Genomic DNA, 19,913 nt, shown 5'->3' on the forward strand with positions numbered 1-19,913 from the left:
TGGGATGATGGACAAGGCCCTTGAAGACGACATCAAGTTTCTAGCAATCAGGGCGTGCTGGTATGTAGATGACTACCTGATGTTCATTAGAGCAGGAAGTGACATGAGAACTTCGGTAAAGCTGTTGAAAGTTTTCAAGAAAAAAGGAAAGGGCCTAAAGTTTACCCGTGAGTTGCCCAATAATTGGCACATCCAGTTTCTGGACATTAACTTGCTCTTAAAAGAAGAGTATGTGTATTGGAAATATGCACCGCGGTCACGGAAGCCCCTTTGAACCACAATTCTCGTCACTCGAGACTTGTAAACGATGGCATAGCCATGCCTTGGGTTGTCACTGAACAGGTCATGCCCACACTCAGTAGAAGGCAGCTTCAACGCACAGGTTGGAAGGCTAAAAGAGGCTGGGTTTCTCAAACAAAGTCTGGCCCGCCTGTAGGAGAGGCTCTTGATGAAAATGAAGGGGGTTGGGGTTGGCTGGAAAGCCCGAAAAAGTGCCGGTGGAACAAGGAAAAGGATTGCACCTGTCCCTTATATACATGGGCTCTCACGTCGCCTCAAAAAAGTTGCTGGCAGGTTCGGCATAGAGGTGGCCTTTACTGCCAAGAACAATGTCGGCAAGAATTGTGCCGCGGTCAGGAAGAATATGGATCAGCCGAGGTCCACGCTGCTGGACACGCCAACAGATACGTGCCATGCAACATGGGGGTCGTGTATAAAATACCCGTTCCGTGTGGGAAAGTCTAGTATGGACAGACTGGAAGGTGCCTCAATGTCCGCCTGAGGGAACAAGAGAGGTCACTGGACACCTCGGCTGCCTCTTCAAATTTCGTGATTCATTGTCGCGACTGCAGCAAAGAAAATAACATTGTATAAGCACCGGATTTGAAGCGTGCCAATGTCTTTCGACACAGAGATCAAGTGTGCAGGGAGATAGTGGAGGCATGTATTTGATTGCTCGATGCTGCAAAACCTTCAGTGGCATTACACCAGATAGAAGTCAATTATCTTCATGGCAATCTACCAATGGAATGAGTTTGTGCATACATGTGGCTTGGCATGTCCGTTTTTTTTGTTTGTGTTATTCCTGCCTTGTGCACCTGCATGAGGCAACACTTGAACCTACTTAAGCAAGAATTCTTAACAAAAAATTCAATTGTTAGTCAGTGCTTGGTTTGTCTGTGTGTGTTTCTTCACTGGTCTTCATTTTTTGCACTGTGCAAAATGCTTATTCTGAGATGTTTCTGCAAAATCTGACTCTTGTCAAAAATGCAGGACATCAGTGTCAGTGACACCTCCTAATACTAGTCAGGAAACAAAAGGATTCTGCGAACTTACTAAGGAACCAGCTAGCTATGACAGCAATTTCTTCCCTTGAACGAAATATGCAACCTGTGAAAGTGCTCCTATGGTAACGCATTTTGTTCTAGCATTTGGCATTGCCTAGCGGTTAATGCACTAGGGTGAGGCACCGCATACCATGGGTTCACTCTGTTGCTAATTATTACTTTCTCTCCTACCTTTATATAATTCTTTTATTTCCTTAAATGTAGATGTGGTATTTTACAGCTGCACTTCTTTTTTTCAGTCTTCTTTTTTCTCTCTCATCAACAAGGGCTCTCAAGTGATACAGGGTCATCCTGTACAATCAACCAGTATAACGAGTCTTGTACAAATTTCACAGCAGATTTCGTTCAATAGAAAGGTGCGTGCCAAGACATGAACTTCCTCTGAAGAGCACTTAAAGGGGTGTTTGGATTATCTCTCCAGCTCTGCAGTTGCAATTTGAGGCACGCCAAAAACGAACCCCGTGGGCATACATATTAAAGAACCTAGCTCAAAGCACAGACAAAGAAGAGACACAACAACTGACAAGCACTACCACCAATCATATTAACAACAGTTGGTGGCAGAGAAATGAAGTATGCAAGTCTCCAGACTTTGAAGTACGAAGGGGAGAATGTCCCAGGTTTTGTATACATGGCCACACCGGAAAATTGCGGCAAGGGCGTCATTCATGTTATTGAAGGATTCTTTTCGAAGGTGGATATTATGGATATTCTGAACCATAAGATGAATCCTGAAGTTATCGTAGTTATAAGAAAGCAGTCAACGACAGTCTTGGTCTTTTTAAAAAAAAAACAAGGTGCCGTGGACAATTATGGTGGGAGGTTACCCAAACAAGTGATTTCTTTACAAGAAATACGAAGTTGCAGGCCTGAGGCCTGCGGTAGAATTGGTCACAGAGCGGACATTTGCCCGGATCCGGCCAGAGTCAAATGTAGAGGGTACGGGTGGAAACCCCACCTGATGGCCACACTTGTATGTCGAGATGCCAACTTCATAGAAAGGAGCATATTCTTGGAGACAAGAAATGCAAGCAAATCCACAGGATTCCCAACGAGCTCAAGAAGCGGCAATGGGAGAAAAAACAGAGAGAAGAGGAGGCTGCAACGACAGCCAGCATTCTGCAAATACAAAGGGACCACCACCAAAGTTGCCCCAGAGTCAAATTAAGTGGCCCCTTTAAGGCCAAGGAGGAGTTATTCCCAAGACTCAAGGAGGTACGCCAACAACAGAACCAGTCCAGGGGAAGGAGCGCCTCGAGGGAAGGACTGGAGCGAGGTCGTCACAGAAGTCCAGCAGGGTGGGTAATTCAATTGCAAGGCTTCCCAGGCAGGGGTTAAAGATGACAAGGACAAAAAGATTGAAAAATTAAGAGAAAGAGAATAGGGAACTTCAAGACACACTGGCGACCTTAAATAAGGAAATTGGTGAAATGATCATGATGATAAAACAGGGGTAATGGAGCAGAAACAGTAGCTTGCCCAGAAGTCTCAATAGCATTACGAGCCCAACGCCGTTAGTCAAGGATGGTATGGGAGATATTAAGGCGACTTCGGGGAATACCGCTCCCCCTCAAAAGAGGGAAAGCTAGAGAGAAGGAAGATCAGGAGGAGTGTGTTGAGGACAAAATAACCAGATTAGTTGGGGCCATAGGGTTGTTGGAAGTGAGAATGGAAGGAGCTTTCGCTAAGATAGATTATCGACTTACTAACTGCATAGATGGGAACTATAGAAGAAGATGAAGAGATGGCTGCTATGAAGATCAGAATATATGAAATCACCATTCACATATTCAAAATGGACAGAAGGCCCAATAATAGGTGTGTCACTGAAACCTGGCAGTGGAACTGTCACGGCTTTCGGTGTAAGCAGGAGATAATGCGACAGATTTTATCCAGACTAGAGGAGAAGCCTCTCACTATAGCCTTGCAGGAGGCAAAGGGAGGTGAAATTAATGGGGTAAAAGGGCTACCATAGTGATAAAAAGGAGAACACAAGAGTTACTACCTTTGTAATGCGTAATGTAGCCACAGTAGTGCATGACCTAGAAGACCAAGATGTGGAAAACATCTTTGTTGAAATTCTTACAGGCAAGAAGGGCGACTCTAACACTTTCATTCTAAACATATATAGCCCGCCTAGGCAACAAAAGACTATGTTTAGGGCCATTATTAATAATTAAGGGGAGAATGTTAGGGGAGGATTATCCCAATTTGGGATAAACTCTCATGATAAATCCGGAAGACTCGTCTCCAGATCTTGCGTCCAGCAAGAACGTAGGTGAATGGGAGTGGCACAATACAGGGCAAAACCTTTGAAGTGATACACTTTGTGCGGATAGTCAGGGCGGATTTGAAAGGTAATTTTAAGCCCAGGAAGGAGGCCCCTTTATATGTGGCAGAGTGGGATAGCTTCAGACAGACTAGAAGTAACAGAGATGATGAGAACAAAGTTCTAGATTATGAACTGTAGTGGATGTCAAGGGCACCACCAAATAAAATAGCGGGGATAGTACCGCGGATGTTGCAGACAGTCGGCTGCTGCATATGTGGGAGGCCAAGCAGAGCATGGAGCAACATATGAAGAGGCAAGGCAGGCAGAATCACAATCTGAAAAGGTACTTAGCTAAACTTAGCAAATTGATTGAAGACTATGCCTTCAAGCTGTGCGAACAGTAGTGGTACAGCAAATGGGGAGAGATGGAGAGGGGCATGAATCTCCCCAAGACTTGGAACTTGTTAAGGCACTTACTTGACCAGGAAAAATCCAAAGGGCAGACGAGGGCAAACATGGTGTAGGGACCTTAGTGATGAGGCATTCATGAAAAAATTGGTGGAGAGGAGACCAGCTCAATACAACTTCAAGACTACGAGGGGGGTGAAAATTTGGAATTGGATTCAGGTTTCACGGAGGTGGAAGTGAGGGCCAAAATAGTTAGTACCTTAAAGTTAAGTCGGCACCAGGCCCCGATCCCAGCCTCGGCGGCTGCGTTTCGATGGAGGCGAAACAAAGTGGCGTCCGTGTGCTGTGCGATGTCAGCGCACGTTAAAGATCCCCAGGTGGTCGAAATTACTCCGTAGCCCTCCACTACGGCCCCCCTTTCTCTCTATCCACTTTCACTCCCACCTTCATCCCTTCCCTTACGGCGCAGTTCAGGTGTCCACAGAGCAAGTGTGACAGATACTGCGCCTTTCCCTTCCTATGAACCAACCAACCAACCAACCAACCAGGCCCCGGATGGCATTACTAACAAAATTCTAAGAAATCTAGGTGATAGCTCCTATTACGGATATCAATAGATTTATGAACTTATACTGGATGAAGGGGAAAATCCCTGATCAGTGGAAAATGGTGAAGGTGATACTAACTCCGAAGCCAGGAAAGAAACCTGGAATAAGAAATCTTCGGCCAATCTCATTGACCTCGTGCATCGGAAAATTGATGGAGCATGTAGTGCAGGCTAGGCTGTCTAGATTTATATAGAGGAAAGAGCTATGGCCGGATGAAATGTTCGGTTTTAGGCTGCACCTTAGCACGCAGGATGTTATGCTGCTCCTGAAGCATGACATTGTGGAATCTAAGACAAAGGATGTGAAGATGATTTTAGGGCTGGATCTAAAGAAGGCCTTCGATAATGTTAAACACTCAGCGGTCCTAGAGCGACTGAATGAGGTAGGAGTAGGGGTAAGAACCTACAACTACACCAGGGATTTCTTCAGAGAAAGGAGAGCCGAGATAATGTTTCAGAACACTTTGAAGGTGATCCAGCTAGGAAGTAGGTGGACACCGCAGGGGGTGGTTCTGTCGCCCTTACTGTTTAATATGGCCACGAGAAAGTTGCCAGGGCAGCTAAAGGCGCTTGGTAACCCGAATCCTAAATTCAGCATGTATGCAGATGACAATTTGTGGATAGACAAGGGCAGTGATGGAGAGATTGAGCAAACTCTCCAGGCGGCAGCCGACTGTATTGTAGCATACATGGTGGAAAGGGGCCTGGAGTGCTCTCCAGAAAATTCGGAATTATTCCTATTACATAGACAGGGCGCTTAGAAATAAACCGCCTTCAAAAATTCAGATTCTGGTAGGTGAGGTGCAGGTTCCGGAGGTGGAGACTATTAGGATCCGGGACTTAGATCTGCAGGCGAATGGCCATAATGCAGTTACCATCAAAAAGCTGGAAGGCTATGCCATGCATACTATGGGTCTATTCAGGAGAATATCAAATAAGAAAGGGGGTTTAGAGAAAAAAATTGGATTAAATTGGTTTAGGCCTTTATTACGAGTAGAGTGAGCTATGCGACGCCCTACTTGAACTTATGGCTTCAGAAAGGGGGAAAATTGATTCTCTTATGAGAAAATGTATCAAGAGGGCTTTGAGGCTGCCTATGACTGCGTCCACAGAGAGATTGTTGGCTATGGGAATGCATAATACTTTGGCGGAACTGACCGAGGCAGTAAATGTCTCGCAGCTAGAAAGGCTCAGCACCACGAGGGTGGGGAGGGCAATTTTGAAAAAGAGGGGCTGAATCTGGTTAGGGGAGGGGGCATGCAGGCCACCATAGGATGGAAGGTACGAGAGTGCATTCGATTCCCCCCATTACCGAGAAACATGCACCCGGAATACAATAAAGAGAGAAGGCAAAAAAGGGCTAAGGCTCTGGAACGCATATATTCGAAGGAGCAGAGGTTGCAGTAGCATTTTTAGTTGCAGCGGGTGGAAAAAAGGGGGAAGGCACCTTAGCAGTAGTGGTTGACAGGGGAGGGGGCTCAATCTCGGCACTATCTATTAAGAGCGATGATACTGATGTGGCAGGGGAGGTTGCAATAGCTCTTGCTTGCGTCGGCACAAAGGCCACGTATGTGTTGAGCGACAGTAAAACTGCAATTCAAAATTTTGGTAATGGGAGGTTATCTCCCATGGCACTCAAAATTCTAAGACAAAAAGAACTGGATAGGTCAATTAATCTGATTTGGGCCGCGGCACACGAATCTGTTAGTGGCAACGAGGCTGCTCACAACCTAGCTCGAGATCTCTACTGCCGAGCAGGTTGGAATGAGCAAGCTGAAGAAGGCTACAACAAAGACAGGCGTCTGCTGTCGCATTATGATGTGACGCAATATTATAGACGGGAGCATCTAAAACTACCCCCGCCAGACAAGACTCTAGATCGAAAACAGATGACGGCATGGAGGCGTCTGCAAGCAGATGTTTATCCAAATCCGGTCTTGAACAAATATATACTATTCCCAGATTCTGAAGATGAGAGCTGCAGGGTTTGCGGGCAGGGGGGTACCCTGAGCCACATAATATGGGAGTATTTGCATTCCCCAGCAGGGCAAACAACACTAATAGTAGAGAAGCCTGGGAGGCTTTGCTGGAAAGCCCAACACCGGAACACGAGCTGCTAGCGGTTCGACAGGCTGAAGAGGCCGCTGAGATCCAAGGGATTTTGGCCAGCGTCAGAAGCGGATTCCCACCTTCCCTAAGGCGCCTCTCCTCTAGGGGGAAGGGCCTGGGGTAGGAAAGAGCCCTTTACTGTCGGACAATAAAGTTGATTCACTCACTCACTCAAAACAGTTGGTAGTAGCACTTGCCAACTGTCATGACTCTTCTTTGTCTAAGTTTTGCGCTAACTTCTTCAACATGCAGCTGCAGTTTCCTCGGTGTAGCTTTCGTAAACACCATCCTTGAGCAAACAGAGGCAAATTATTGAGAGATACATATAAGGCAGTGGTCGTACAATTCAAAAGTTCGGCCAAGAATTAGGCGTTTCCCAGGCGAATCGGGAAGGTTGACAGATATGCACGTTCCTCAGCTTCGGCAATTTGTTTTTCTTATTGCACTTGTATTCGCGAGATAGGGCTGCGCCAGCGATATCTGTATTTTAGTTCCTGGTCTTTCCTGCCTTACGAGAGCTTAGTTTTCAGTAAGAGGTTGTTTTTTTGCGTGCGTTTGATTATTCGGAGCTGCCGATCAACCAACACAAGCCACCTTCAATTTCTCCTCAGTGTCCCTTCAACACTGCGGTCACCTCAAGATTGAGCCACAAATATGGCTTCTTTTCGTCTTTTAAAAACCATGCAGAAGCTGTTGCAATGGATCTCAATGGAAATCAAAACAGCATACAAAAATGCCAGTATGTATAAAGGCCATTCAAAACGCCACAGTGCAAACGCTGTCCCTTACCGGTATGATATGACACACCCAAAGAAGTTGCTATTATGGAGTTTCCTGCGGCTGAAAGGTATAAGCAGAGATGCTCGTCTCAGTACCGGCTAGTTCAGGCAAAGAGAAGGTCACAGAATCGTTTTGTTTACATTTACCTTCAGGCATGAATGTAGCCTGCTTTGGTAGATCTGCGTGATAACAGAAAAAAGAAAAAATGGTAAGACAAAATCACTAATCTGCAGTGCATAAAAAGTTGCAGAAACAGTATCATTCGGAACAGGCTGCCTTTGCAACAATACAATGCTGAAAAGCATTGCATAAATGAGCACGACATTTCTTTATGAAAGCACCTCTTACCTGGGCTGGGGGAAGGTGATTTCCGCTGGCGACTTCCTGCGCAGGCACAAACAATCCGACAAACATTAATATACCTGCCAGACAACTAGGTCAGTTAATAAGCAACGTAAGAAAGTGAGTCAAAACCCTTTAATGGAAATGCACACTGCTTCTGAAGTTAGTAGAATATAATTGAACAGCTGTTAAAATGATAGTTGGGTACACTTAACACATTTACACAAGAGTGATCATTATTGCGCTCTGTCCTGTTGTCAAGTCTCTTTCTTCTTCTACCCATAGCGCAAGTTTATTCCTTTTGCTGAGTGATCATTGTTTATCAGCTGCTTAACCTAGAAATTCGAAGACGCAAGTCAATGCAAGGAGACAAAGGAGATCCACATAAGGAAAAAACAGCAGGTTATCACATGGGCATCCACTCAACAGCCATCACCTTTAGAACCAAACTTTAAATATACGCTGTAGCACGTATATGCTCAACAATAACAAAAGAATGTTCACATTACTGATCCTCGATGCATAATTATGTTCTCAACTAGTAGACTTTCTTCGGTAATGTAAAAAATTGCCCAAGTAAGCTTACCTTTTCTTTTGGCCCCTTCTGCAAGGTCACGTCTGAAATATAAAAAAATGTAAAGTTTGCCTCACTCTGTTTTCAGCAAGGTATTACCTTTGCGAGTGAGGAGGTGTGTCAGGTAAGCCCAGCTCCTCCTCTTCTATTTCCGACTCTGATGAGCATGATCTTGAAGCTATCCTTTGACGCTTGCCTCTCTTCTTCTCTGCGAAAAAAATAGATTGAAGTGTATATATATGACAAAGGCACCTTTTGTATACCTAAGAATAAGACGCACATACCTTTACTTGTGTTCTCAGTGTTGCTACATTCTGATTTGGGCAGGTATTGCCTTGCTTCGTCATATGATGCTGTAAGAGACATTTAAAAGCTGCATTTAATATCTGAGGCCAAGAATTAAACCATGGCAAATACAATTTGCATTTTGCAGTGTTTGACAACCCCTTCCACGAACTAATTATTACTTACTAAAATAAATTTTAAGGTTTCGAGATTTTATAGAGATGCACGAGATTTTGCAGAAAGAAAGTTTTCATCAATGCTGGATTAAATACTTTCTGCCGAGACACATCGCCCCTTCATAACATAGCAGCAGTTTCAGCGTCTCAGCTGTACTGCTTTGGCTCATTTCTGTGATAAGAACTCATTCTGTAAAGAAAAAAAAAAAAAAAAGACCGGCAATTCCGCATGTTTTAAAGCACTCAATTTTCAAAAAAAAAATTGTGCATTGTCCAGAGTTGTATCGGAGCTAATGTAAAGTGTGGAGACATCGACCTAAAACCAATCCTTTTTTACTTTATTCTTTGCTCGAGAGATTCTATAATTTTGCATGTTTTCGTAATTTAATTCTGTGCCCATATACCTGCGCATTACGCATACTTTTCAAAAATTCGACACTATCTGTAACATATTTACTAACATAATCACAGTTCATGAAAGCATTATACTGTGTAGCCCTCATTAATGTAGCACATCTTTTACACACTACATGCACAAGAAATGCTTAGGCACACAGCCAATTACATTAAAAAAATTAATTTACAGTAAAATAATGCGCTTCTACTAGCACATATATCCTATCTGTAAGTTATAGGCATTAAAGCAAGTTTGTAGTGCAAAATAGGATACGACACAAGAAGAAACTAAAAACATCAGCGCTAACTTCAAACAAATGTTATTCCACACATGCAGCACATTATATGCCAAAGACACGTTATCATTTGTGATAACAAAATCATTGCCTCAGAAACAAGAGTTTTTTATCACATAAAAAAATACATCAGAGGGAGTACTAAAAGATGTGTATTGGCACTCTGTCAATTTTCTTTTTTTTTCGTGACAAGGAACTCACCTTAGGCATATTTTTCATAACAATAAAAGAGTCTAAATTATGCAATACAGTTGTTCACGCAGTTACTGCGACTTAATATCTTCCAGTTCCTTCTTTCAGTTTCACATTGTGAACCATAAAGAGAAACGATCCGAAATGCCCTGTTGTGGACAGTGAACGTGTCATACCTGTTTTCTTGAAGATTTTGACATCATATGCCTTCGTGGAATTCACATCAAGTTGGCTCCTCGCTTTCACTAACTTCTGGAAGTTTTCACTGTTCGTCGAAGGCCAAAGGGATTTTGGCCAAAGGCACTTCGTGTCATTTTCCATGAGCCAGTTTGATGCCACTACCGCCATTCTGTTTGTTTCCGAGAAAAGCACGACAGCATACATGTCCTGCTGGAAAATGGATATGCAAGAATAAGATTAATGTAAGAAAAGCCACAACAGGTGCCATCAAAAAAGCGTGTTTTACCCACTCACATGCAAATGAACAACGAATTCTTGGTGGAGAAAAGAGGCAGAGGTTAAATGTCACGGATGTGACCATGCCCTCAGTAAGTACACAGTAGAGACACTCAATAAAAGATCACATACAATGACAATAAAATTCCAGTACACATTAACACACACAAATACCAATGTATTCACAGCCTGAAACTTTATTAAGCAAAGAGTGACTTTTGCTTTGTGCTAACACAGCAGGTGTACATATGACATTCTTAAACAGTTCCAGTTTCGCAGCTCCACTCTGAAAGTGTCCCCAAAGGCGATCACACGAACTAGTGTCTCTGTAGTCGTACTTTTCGCCATCTGCTGCCACGGTTGTTTCGTCTGCTGAAGAAACGACAGGCTAATCGGCTTTTCAAGCTGTTTCTTGTGTGGATGGTATTTGCAGTAATTGTGAAATCTTGTTTGTGATGAAATCTGTGCACGTGAGGACTTCAAGCGACTGTTGAACATGTCATTCTGCTTTGCACTAGGCTGCACAAATGGCTACAGAGCCGATGCCACCAATCATCCTTTTTTTTTTACTTCTTCGTGATGCATCGCAAGTACAGCTGGGTGTGTCTCACTTCTAAAGAATGTGAGCACCTTTTTGGAAATGCCCTTATGATAAAGAACTGCAAGCACGTTGTAACTGAAAAAAAAAAAATGTGAATTCCACATGGGAATCAGCGCTATAGTCTCCAGTGTTGTCTCTACTCTTTCCTGGTCTCCAAAAGGAAATCTCAAAAGTAAAAAAAAAAAAAAAAAGTGGACTGCAGCAAAGATCACTCATAAAGCTTGCTTTCATGCAGGCTGACAGTATGGACATCCTTGCATTCAAAATATGTCCTCTTCACTCATATTCCAATTGAGCTGGTGCCACTTTCCTGCTCGGATGGGGCGATTACTGTGTTTGCACTGACATTTGGTGACCGACTGTGCAAGTACCCTCTACAGACTGGCCCCATGAAGCTATATAGAATTAATTAAAGGTTTGTCTTGCACTCCATAAAGCTAGCAGCAGGCTGCTGGTTCTATATCATAATTATGCATATAGTATCTCCATGCACATATAAAATATTTCAAGGCATTCGATGCTATTGAACAGAGCTATCAAGCATTGGTTCATTGAGACACCATGAAACGCCACTGTGTCATATGTTTAATGTATTGGTGGCACCATCTGATGGCAGAATGTTGTGGCATTTTTATTTTTTTTTATTTACTTTTTTTATGTAATTATTCTTGATGCCATGATCACATGGTATGATGAGGTCATGTGGCAGGCACACAATCTGAACACTGAGACAACCCTCACCCAAAACTTGGTGAAGTGCAGTAGAGCTCATGCTCTAAAACAAATCTTCAATCAAACAAATCCCAAACAAATGGCAATGTCAGAAACTGTTCACCACAACGCATAGCTTTTTTTTTTTTCTATCTGTGCCCATCGCATTGCATCTGTGAATTAAAACTTAAGACAGGTTCGCGCGAGGAGAGGACAAAGGAAGAACATTTAAGCTCCTTTAAAGGTATGATGTGACAGCATTACTTAATGGATCCCATTTGCCGGGGCTCCCCTTGCAGATTTTCGTTTGCGTGCAATCACTTACTCACTTAACCAGTAATCTTTCAACTGGTGCTTGTGTTATCCCACACATACTCATTAGCACTCGTAATTAAGCTACCACATAACAGGAAAGACCAACCGAAATAGATATAAGCCCTCACTTTAACCAAGCCGTAGAAATGTCCCCATGAGGCCTAGGGGCAATGTGTACAACTCTGCATGCAAGGGTCATGGAAGGCTGTATTCCCATCTCACCCTCCCATCTCCGACTGGCAGCACTTTGTCAACTTGGCCGCGTCATGTGGTCTCATGATGTTTCTCAACCCGACAACCATGCCAGTGCCTGCCCCTTGCCAACTAACACCTGCCAGAGCCATGGCCATGATTTTTTACTCACAACGATGCCAACGCCCACACCGAATTTTTCTTGTGAATGGTGCCTTTAACAACTATTGCGTTAAAAATGGCAGCTCTGTCTAAGTAAAGCCGCAATATGCACGCCTTAAAAAAGAATGCCTTTCGAACAACTGCCACTTGGAAGAATAATGAAACAAGCCACACTATCAGATAAGGTGACAAAGCACATGTGCATTCAATTGCTCTGGCCAAGTGGATCTGGCCTGGCAGTGTTTTGAGCACATTCTGGCAGACGAGAAAAAGAAAGAATGGTTGCTTGCCGCCATTGCTGTAGGTACTCAACTGATAGCAATGCATTTGCTTGAAGGCATCGCCTTTACTTTGACGTAATCACAACCTCTCCAGAAAGTCCTTTTTGTCTTGGCGGTGTAGTATACCGAGCAGTATACGTTTGGCACCGGGACCAAAGAGATTTATCTTGAAAGCAACCTTGAAATCTTGGCTGCAGGGGCCACGCAGGCCCTTGGTCTCCGCTTAGTTCGGATTGGAGCGAGTGGCAATGCAACGGTAGCTGATACTGATGTTCTTGCTCACGCTGACATTTTCACTGCGAGTGTGCGTGGTAATGAAATAAGACGCGTCTATGTTTGTGCACACGTGATGCCAAGCTTGTAGATTTAGTTTTTCAATGTGCTGCTATTGCAGTAATTGCTTTGCCCTTCCGGTAAAACAGTGACTTTCTAAGCATGTCCCCCACAATGCATCAAACCAGGCCGTGAACATAGATTGTCATTTATTTAGGCAAATAATTTCAAATAACCGCTTGTTTGTCATAAAAAAAAATTACTGACAGCTTCACAACTCTCATTGTCACTCATGATTCACTGACAATTTGCAGTACCTTAGTGTTCAAATAACCAGTATTTTAAAAAATAACTAGGGGCGCGATGGTTGTGATGGACTACATCACTACATGGGGAAACACTAGTGCGCATAATTTAAACAAACTAATCTTACTACAAAAAAAAGCTGTTAGGGCGATAGAAAGTGTTCCATTCAACGAGCATACTAAACCTCTATTCTACAAGTACAAAATAATGAAAGCCGATAGCATATACAAGTACAAACTAATAAAAAATTACACTGCAGCAATGCAGCAATGCAGGGCAATTTAGATACATTCCTCTCACTCGCCAATCTCCATAAGCAAGAATACATATACCCTCATCGCCATAAACTACCATGGAAAGTTCCCGTCACGCGCACAGGTTATGGCCGCCAACGCGTTGAATACACACTCCCCCACACACTCAGTGACTTTGCGAAGCAAGACATATAGACTACGACACTTAAAAGGTACATAGAGCAGTTATTTATAAAATAGCATTAGTGTAACTAGATGTTTCTTTTTACTTTCGTTTTGTACAGTTCCTAGTACACTGAACAAAAATCTGAAATGTTACAGTGCTGTCATTGTTGTCAGGGTGGTTGGAGCTTTGTCAAGCTGCTATTGTGCAGCTTTTTCTCCCACCCCCTTTTTTCGCCATGTATATTTTGTTTCGGTGAAAATAAAAATTGATTGATTGATTGACTGATTGATTGATATATATTTTGTAAAACTTGTACTACGCTTTTGTAATATGTTTATCAAACGAAAAATTTCCTTTCTAACTACCTGCTTTTACTTTTTCCTGAGCCAGGGCCATACCCTTCTTTAATTTTGGGTGCAGAATAATTGCCGCTGTGAAGGCATTTACAATACACATTTTGGTACTGATTTCTACATTCTTCCTGTATTATTCCACCCATACGGTGCTGTCGCAAACGCAGCATTGCCCAAGTACAGATCCTGATTTTCGCGATCATAGTTTTGTTCTTGCAGCTGGATCGTCTGTCCTTCATGCGTAAAGTTTGCTATCTCTGATTGCGCAACATGTTTAATTCCTTTGTTTGAAACATCATGCAGAGTGACTTTTGCTTAGATACATAGGTGTACTGTAGATACATACACATATTTAAATGCCTTGTTGCTAGGCTTTGTGTATATATGCGATAAACATTGTTCCCAGGTTTTTTTTTTTTTTTTTCTCATTATTAAGCGGTATCATAGCATTTGTAATATTGCATGGTACTTTGCCTTTTTGGTGTATATTTTACAGAACTCCTGTCTTTATATGCACTCTTTGTTGCGACTTGATTTCAGTGTGACTTGATGCAGTCACATAGCACGATCGGTAACGGCTTCTCCCGCACAAAAGAAGGTGCGAAAAAAAAAAAAAAAAAAAAAAAAAAAAAAAAAAAAAAACTAGACTGGTTTAATAAATTATTGTACTTTCAGAATCGCTTCTATGTAACATTATCACCTTCAACGTAGTCGCCTTCAGCATTCACACACTACTGCATTCGGTGCTGCAACTGCTGGTAACAGTTCTGGAACAAGGTTTTGGAAGGCCCTTCAGAAGACTGTTTTTGCCTGAACCTCTTCAACTGAGGTAAAATGGGTTCCCTTTAAGCAAGATTTAACTTTAGAAAATAAAAAAAAGTTGCATGGAGCCAAATCAGGTGAATAAGGAGGATGCTTCATCACAGTAATGCTTTTGCTGGTTAGAAACTGTTTGACAGAGAGGGCCGTGTGAACGGGTACATTGTCCTGTTGCAACAACCATTTATCACTCCACAACTGTGACCATTTTTTTCTAATTTTTTCACAAAGGCTTTTTAGTACTTCAATGTAGTAGTGTTGATTTACAGTCTGATCCCTGGGAACCCTCTCAATCAATTTCGCTCTTTTTTTTGAAGCTACATACTTAGTCCCGTTTCTTTTGTGTCACACCTCATACATTGAAACGAAGGACAGTGTCATTGAGATTTTTCTGTCTGCTGTACATGTACAAAAATGTAAACAAGGTTTTCAAACAACAAAGATTCGTTAAAATATTTGACTTCAACTTCTTTATTTTATGGCCTTTACGTTCTTCATAGCAGTATTCCCTGCTTTGCTGGTCTCAAACTGACATATATTTTAAAGTTCGCGCGATATTTTATTTGTGTATTAAATAGCTAGAACATGGCAGCATTGATATGAGGTATTTCTGCCACAATTTGTGGGATGCGAATATATTCTTTTATAAAGCTACATCTTTTACTTTTTATTTTTTTACAGTGCGCGGTTTTCATGTAATCGTTTGCAGCATCTAATACTTTCACTCACACCTTCCTCCCTTTATCTACGGCGCGGTTCAGGTGTCCACGCAACCAGTGTGACAGATACTGCGCCTTTACTTTCCTGTTACGTATCCATAAGGCTGCGTATGACCATATTTCGAATGCTTGTGAAAGTATTTTTTTTTTTTTGATCCCTCGACAAATTCTATACGGATCGAGAAGGGGTAGCAACGACAACCCCTCTCGAACAAAATTTCTGGCCACGCCACTGCAATTCAGTGAAGCAAAGCGAAGTTTATTTCGAGTTTCTTTACAGCACAGCAAACAACGGTAAGAAAGTGATGTAATAGCTGAAAAGAGCTAGTGAAGACTAAATTGCTCGGATGGCAACATACAAGGTGGAACGGTCGACATGTGAGAGGAAATCGCGAATCACTAGAGCGCGAGCTAGATAGACCCCTAGACCATAGAGAAAAAGATTGGTAGACTACGTGCGCGAACATAATCGTAGCGGGCGGTCACCCTCGACATGTTTGACGCTAATGTCAGCAGTCAACACCTAAATATATCTTTCACTTTGCGTATCACGAACACAAGCAAAGTAAATGAACACTTACTTTAGCACAAAACAGTTTCCAGAAAATTTCGCAGTGAAACCATGTGAAACTTTCCCACTGGCACGCTACGCGCCAAATACCGCAAGACCGGCGACCGGCGGGACGACGCCAGACGGCAGCGCCGAAGTGGTCAAACACAAAAGCGCTAAAGTAAGAAATGTATCATGAAAAAATATGTATAACCAATTAAACAATTTAGAGGTTTTCAAAGCTATTAAAAGATGTTAGAATTAAGTTTCACATAGTAAAAAAAAAAAAACCGGTACGTTCTCATCGGCTTGCATTCTGCTGTACTGGGGCAGGCCCGATCCTCGCGTGTATCACACAAAATTGAATCACAAAATTAAAAGGAAGAATAAAGTTGAAAAAAGGTAAATGTCGTCTCTTCTATTAGAGCGAAATAGGGGAAACAAGCCAACCACACTTCCAGGAGGCTTCACCGCACCGACAGTGCAGTGCGGTGAAGCATTCTCAGAGAGCGACAGTGCCGTTCGTGAAGAGAACTACGTCGCAGTACGAAAAGGGTGGTGGGTGCATGTAAGATCAACTACTTACAGTTTTGGAGCTATTCTAGGATGGCGGAATGACTGCTAGTTTCTTTTAAGGCGAAAGTCTTAATTTCTAGGATCATATATGGAACGAAATCCCGTGCGCGATATTTGTGCGCGAGAGAGAGAGAGAAAACATTTATTGCTCTAAAAACTTTCTGGGTTTTGCGGCGGGCCGATGTCTTCGTATCTTCGGCCTCTTCACAAGGTCGGCGCCCCTATTCCAGGGCACCGCTGAGTCTTGCTGCTTCGCAGGCGTGCCGCACCAGTGCCCTTTGGGCCGTGAGCTCGCTGAGCAAGACTGGTCGACTGGTGCGCCAACTTTCGTTACCTTTCTCGCCGTTGCGAGCACTCGGTTGACCTGTTCGTCTGTCATTTTCATCATCAGCAAATCACAAATTAATATAAACAAACTGTATCCAAATTGAACTTAAACTGTATCCAAATCTTTGCCCGAGTTATACTTCGAAAATTTTGCCTTTTTGTATTTTAGCGGAGAGTGTTTATTTTTACAACGTTTTTCTCTAGCCAGAAGACATACCATGGTAGAACATTGACCTTGGACATATCGCGATTCCGCTTTGCGCGACGGCACTGCAGTTACTCGCTGCACATGCGTAGAACAGGTGTTTGCGTAGCGTTAGGGTGTTTGTGCATTACAGCGTGGACAGATAATTAAACTATAGGGGGTATTCACATGACGTCACATCTGACGTCAGTATGCAGCCGACGCCATCTTTGCGTCCTGTTCTGACTATAGTCGGCGGTATAGTGCTCTAGAATATTGGGCAGTGTGACGACCGGCGCCGGAGAGCGGGCCGCTTTTGCGATGACAAGAACCGACTCCCGCGAGAGGGCGCGACGTGCAACAGGGGTGCCACGTTCGCCGCGTAGCGGCCGCGGGATAGCGGGGGTACAGAGGGGGTGTGCGGTTCTCTTTGAAGCGATTTTCAGACGCTACGCAATTAGTGTGATAATTAATAAAGAGGCGACTTATTCCAGGTGCTTAAACTGATCCCTGCCGTTATCTTACGTCTATCTGGAGACATTGTGCACGCTTGGGTAGTCCTTCGGAGCAGCGCGCTATGCTTGAATCGCTATCTGAAACTCTCGACATTTCTTCCTGCGGACAGTTACAAATCGTCCAGATGAGCAATTTGTACTTAATGTTTGCAGCGAAGCATGCTGTTTTGCATTCATTTTGCCCGTAAGGGAATAAAGGCTACTGCCCATGAGCGCTATTAACACGCGGAGAAAAACAGTGCACATGCGAATCAAAGCTTGTGCTTCGTAAGGCCTCCTTAGGAACACTTATTTTTTACAAACCTTATTTACAAACACCTGCTTACATTTTGCAGCTTACGCTTATTAATACATAACAACGTTTATCTTAAATCGCCAGTAATCTGTAATATATCTCTTTATTCGGTGTTCTTTATGTGCCCTAATCACCGCTTATATAAATTACAAATACAGTGTGCGAGCAAAACACATTTATTCACTACCGTACTAATTTAAAGCACTGTGGTATTTACCGGCAAAAAATAATAAACAAGGTATACGCGACTCAAGCATTTATTCTTTGTTCGTGATTAACATATACGTATATCACGGACATTTGTTTGCGTGCCACTAACCAAAGGGTGAACCAGTTGTTTAGATGAACAAAAAAAAAAAGTCAAATACAGCTACGGCATTACTTCAAATAAAATGTCAAAAATTAAACCTGTCACATACGTAATACGTTCATAGTGGGCACTTGAGTGCGGACGCTTTACTGGCAGCAAATGGTACAGAGCAAACAAACAAAAATAAAAGCACTGATAATTACGCGTCGATTTGGCAGGTATGATGCAGTTCTTGGCGCGCACCGAGAGAAAGCGGAAAAATGCGAAAAAGATGACGAACACCTAATACGCAAGCAATTAAAATAATGCCGAAATGAAATGCGGACATAATACGTGTTTATTATTTTAGTGTGTGGCATGAAATATGAGTAATCGACTGGATATACTTGCAACTACTGCTTACCGGACTATATATGCTACTTGCCGCGGGTGCTCTTTGCAGTACTAACCAGACTATAATTGTTAACAAGGTTGATATTACACGTGAAATACTTCCAAGGGACTTTAATTATTCTCCCTTTGGGAGCTCTTGTCGTGATTCGCTTACTTCGCAAAGAGCGAAGCCGCAAAAACACTATAAATTTCATTGATTCAAGTGGGAGCTTTTCTGGTGCTCCAAGTAGGTAAACTTTTTGAACCTTCACATTTTACAGGAAGTTTGCAAAGTGCAAAGTGCAAAGCAGTCGAAAAGGACCGTGCATCGAGCCAAATTTTTGAGTAAATTGCGACCTAGCCTCGAACCTATAGCGCTATTTTTGTTCGTGGTGAGAAACCGTGCCGGCCTCACAACCTCTCTTTCGCAGAAGGATGATCTAGCGGAAGCGAATAAGCGTATACCCTATAGCCTCTGCGTCCTCTATTTTCCGTCATTATTTCTTTTTCAAAGCTATTCATTTTTTTTTATTTTAAATGTACATAAAACAGGACTAGAGCGATCTTCTGGAGGCAATGACTTGCATATTACCGGTGGCTTGCGTACCCTAGAATGGAAACATTTTCTTGAATAATTAAGTCATCTTTACCTCCATGCGGGGTAGTCCACATTTAATTCATTCCAACTGAATGCCGACTTCTCTTGTGGCTTCAGTGACTTACTGTAGTCGGCATAGTTGGCGTGGGAAACAACGGAATATACCATTTTGGACTGTTTTGATAATGGAGTTACTGTGATAAGTTTTAGTCAGCGCTCGAACGCACGCTTTGTACGTTTCACTTCTTCATACATCCTGCCTCCAAACTGCCCTCTTTTCAAAACGACTACATTTCTGGACGTGAATTAGGTGCTTTAGGAATGCTAAAGCAAGCTGTACGGCGAGTGAAGCGTGCTGTGCGAGTCGTACGCCGGCCCTCTCCAAGCTGTTTTCTTCGGAGCCAACTCCTGTCATGTTACTTCCCCGAGGTGTTGCCGACGGCCAAAATGGAAAATAAATTAGGTGATTGCTAACAGTACTGTGCACCGTTAACGGGCATATTTGTAAAATCTTGTTGCGAACAGCTCGAGACGACGCACAAGCAAACAAGAACGTACAGTCCGCGCGGTATCCGACCCGCCGCACAGCGCGCATACGCGGGCGCTCGGACGGCTGACACACCAGTTGCTGGTGGCGCCCTCTGCGCTGCGGCGCCTCCGTCATCGCAAAAGCGGCCCCTCGCTCCCAGCATTTCGCGGCGCGGTCGACACACTGCCCAATCTTCTAGAGCACTATATCGGCGGCTTGGTGTGTATTCGTTTGCTGTGCCACTCTACCACACCGTGCTCTACCTT

General features: G+C 43.2%; 1 protein-coding gene across 1 annotated transcript in view; it reads right to left on the bottom strand.

Moving 5' to 3' along the window:
• LOC146200338 (uncharacterized) overlaps positions 1–16,074 on the bottom strand; it is a 31,772-nt gene extending 15,698 nt beyond the window's left edge. Inside the window, exons 1-8 of the mRNA XM_084595504.1 lie at positions 15,973–16,074; positions 9,960–10,173; positions 8,723–8,791; positions 8,538–8,646; positions 8,451–8,482; positions 7,871–7,906; positions 7,669–7,701; positions 7,532–7,582 (exon numbers count right to left, since the gene is read on the bottom strand). Of these exons, the coding sequence (XP_084451630.1) occupies positions 7,532–7,582; positions 7,669–7,701; positions 7,871–7,906; positions 8,451–8,482; positions 8,538–8,646; positions 8,723–8,791; positions 9,960–10,167 (538 nt within the window). The 5' untranslated portion in view covers positions 10,168–10,173; positions 15,973–16,074. The remainder of the gene's footprint in view (positions 1–7,531; positions 7,583–7,668; positions 7,702–7,870; positions 7,907–8,450; positions 8,483–8,537; positions 8,647–8,722; positions 8,792–9,959; positions 10,174–15,972) is intronic.
• Positions 16,075–19,913: the final 3,839 nt, after the last annotated feature.

The sequence above is a fragment of the Amblyomma maculatum genome, chromosome 2 (genome assembly GCF_055883805.1).
Source record: "Amblyomma maculatum isolate TAMU_Amacu chromosome 2, ASM5588380v1, whole genome shotgun sequence".
In the NCBI taxonomy this organism is placed as follows: Eukaryota; Metazoa; Arthropoda; class Arachnida; order Ixodida; family Ixodidae; genus Amblyomma; species Amblyomma maculatum.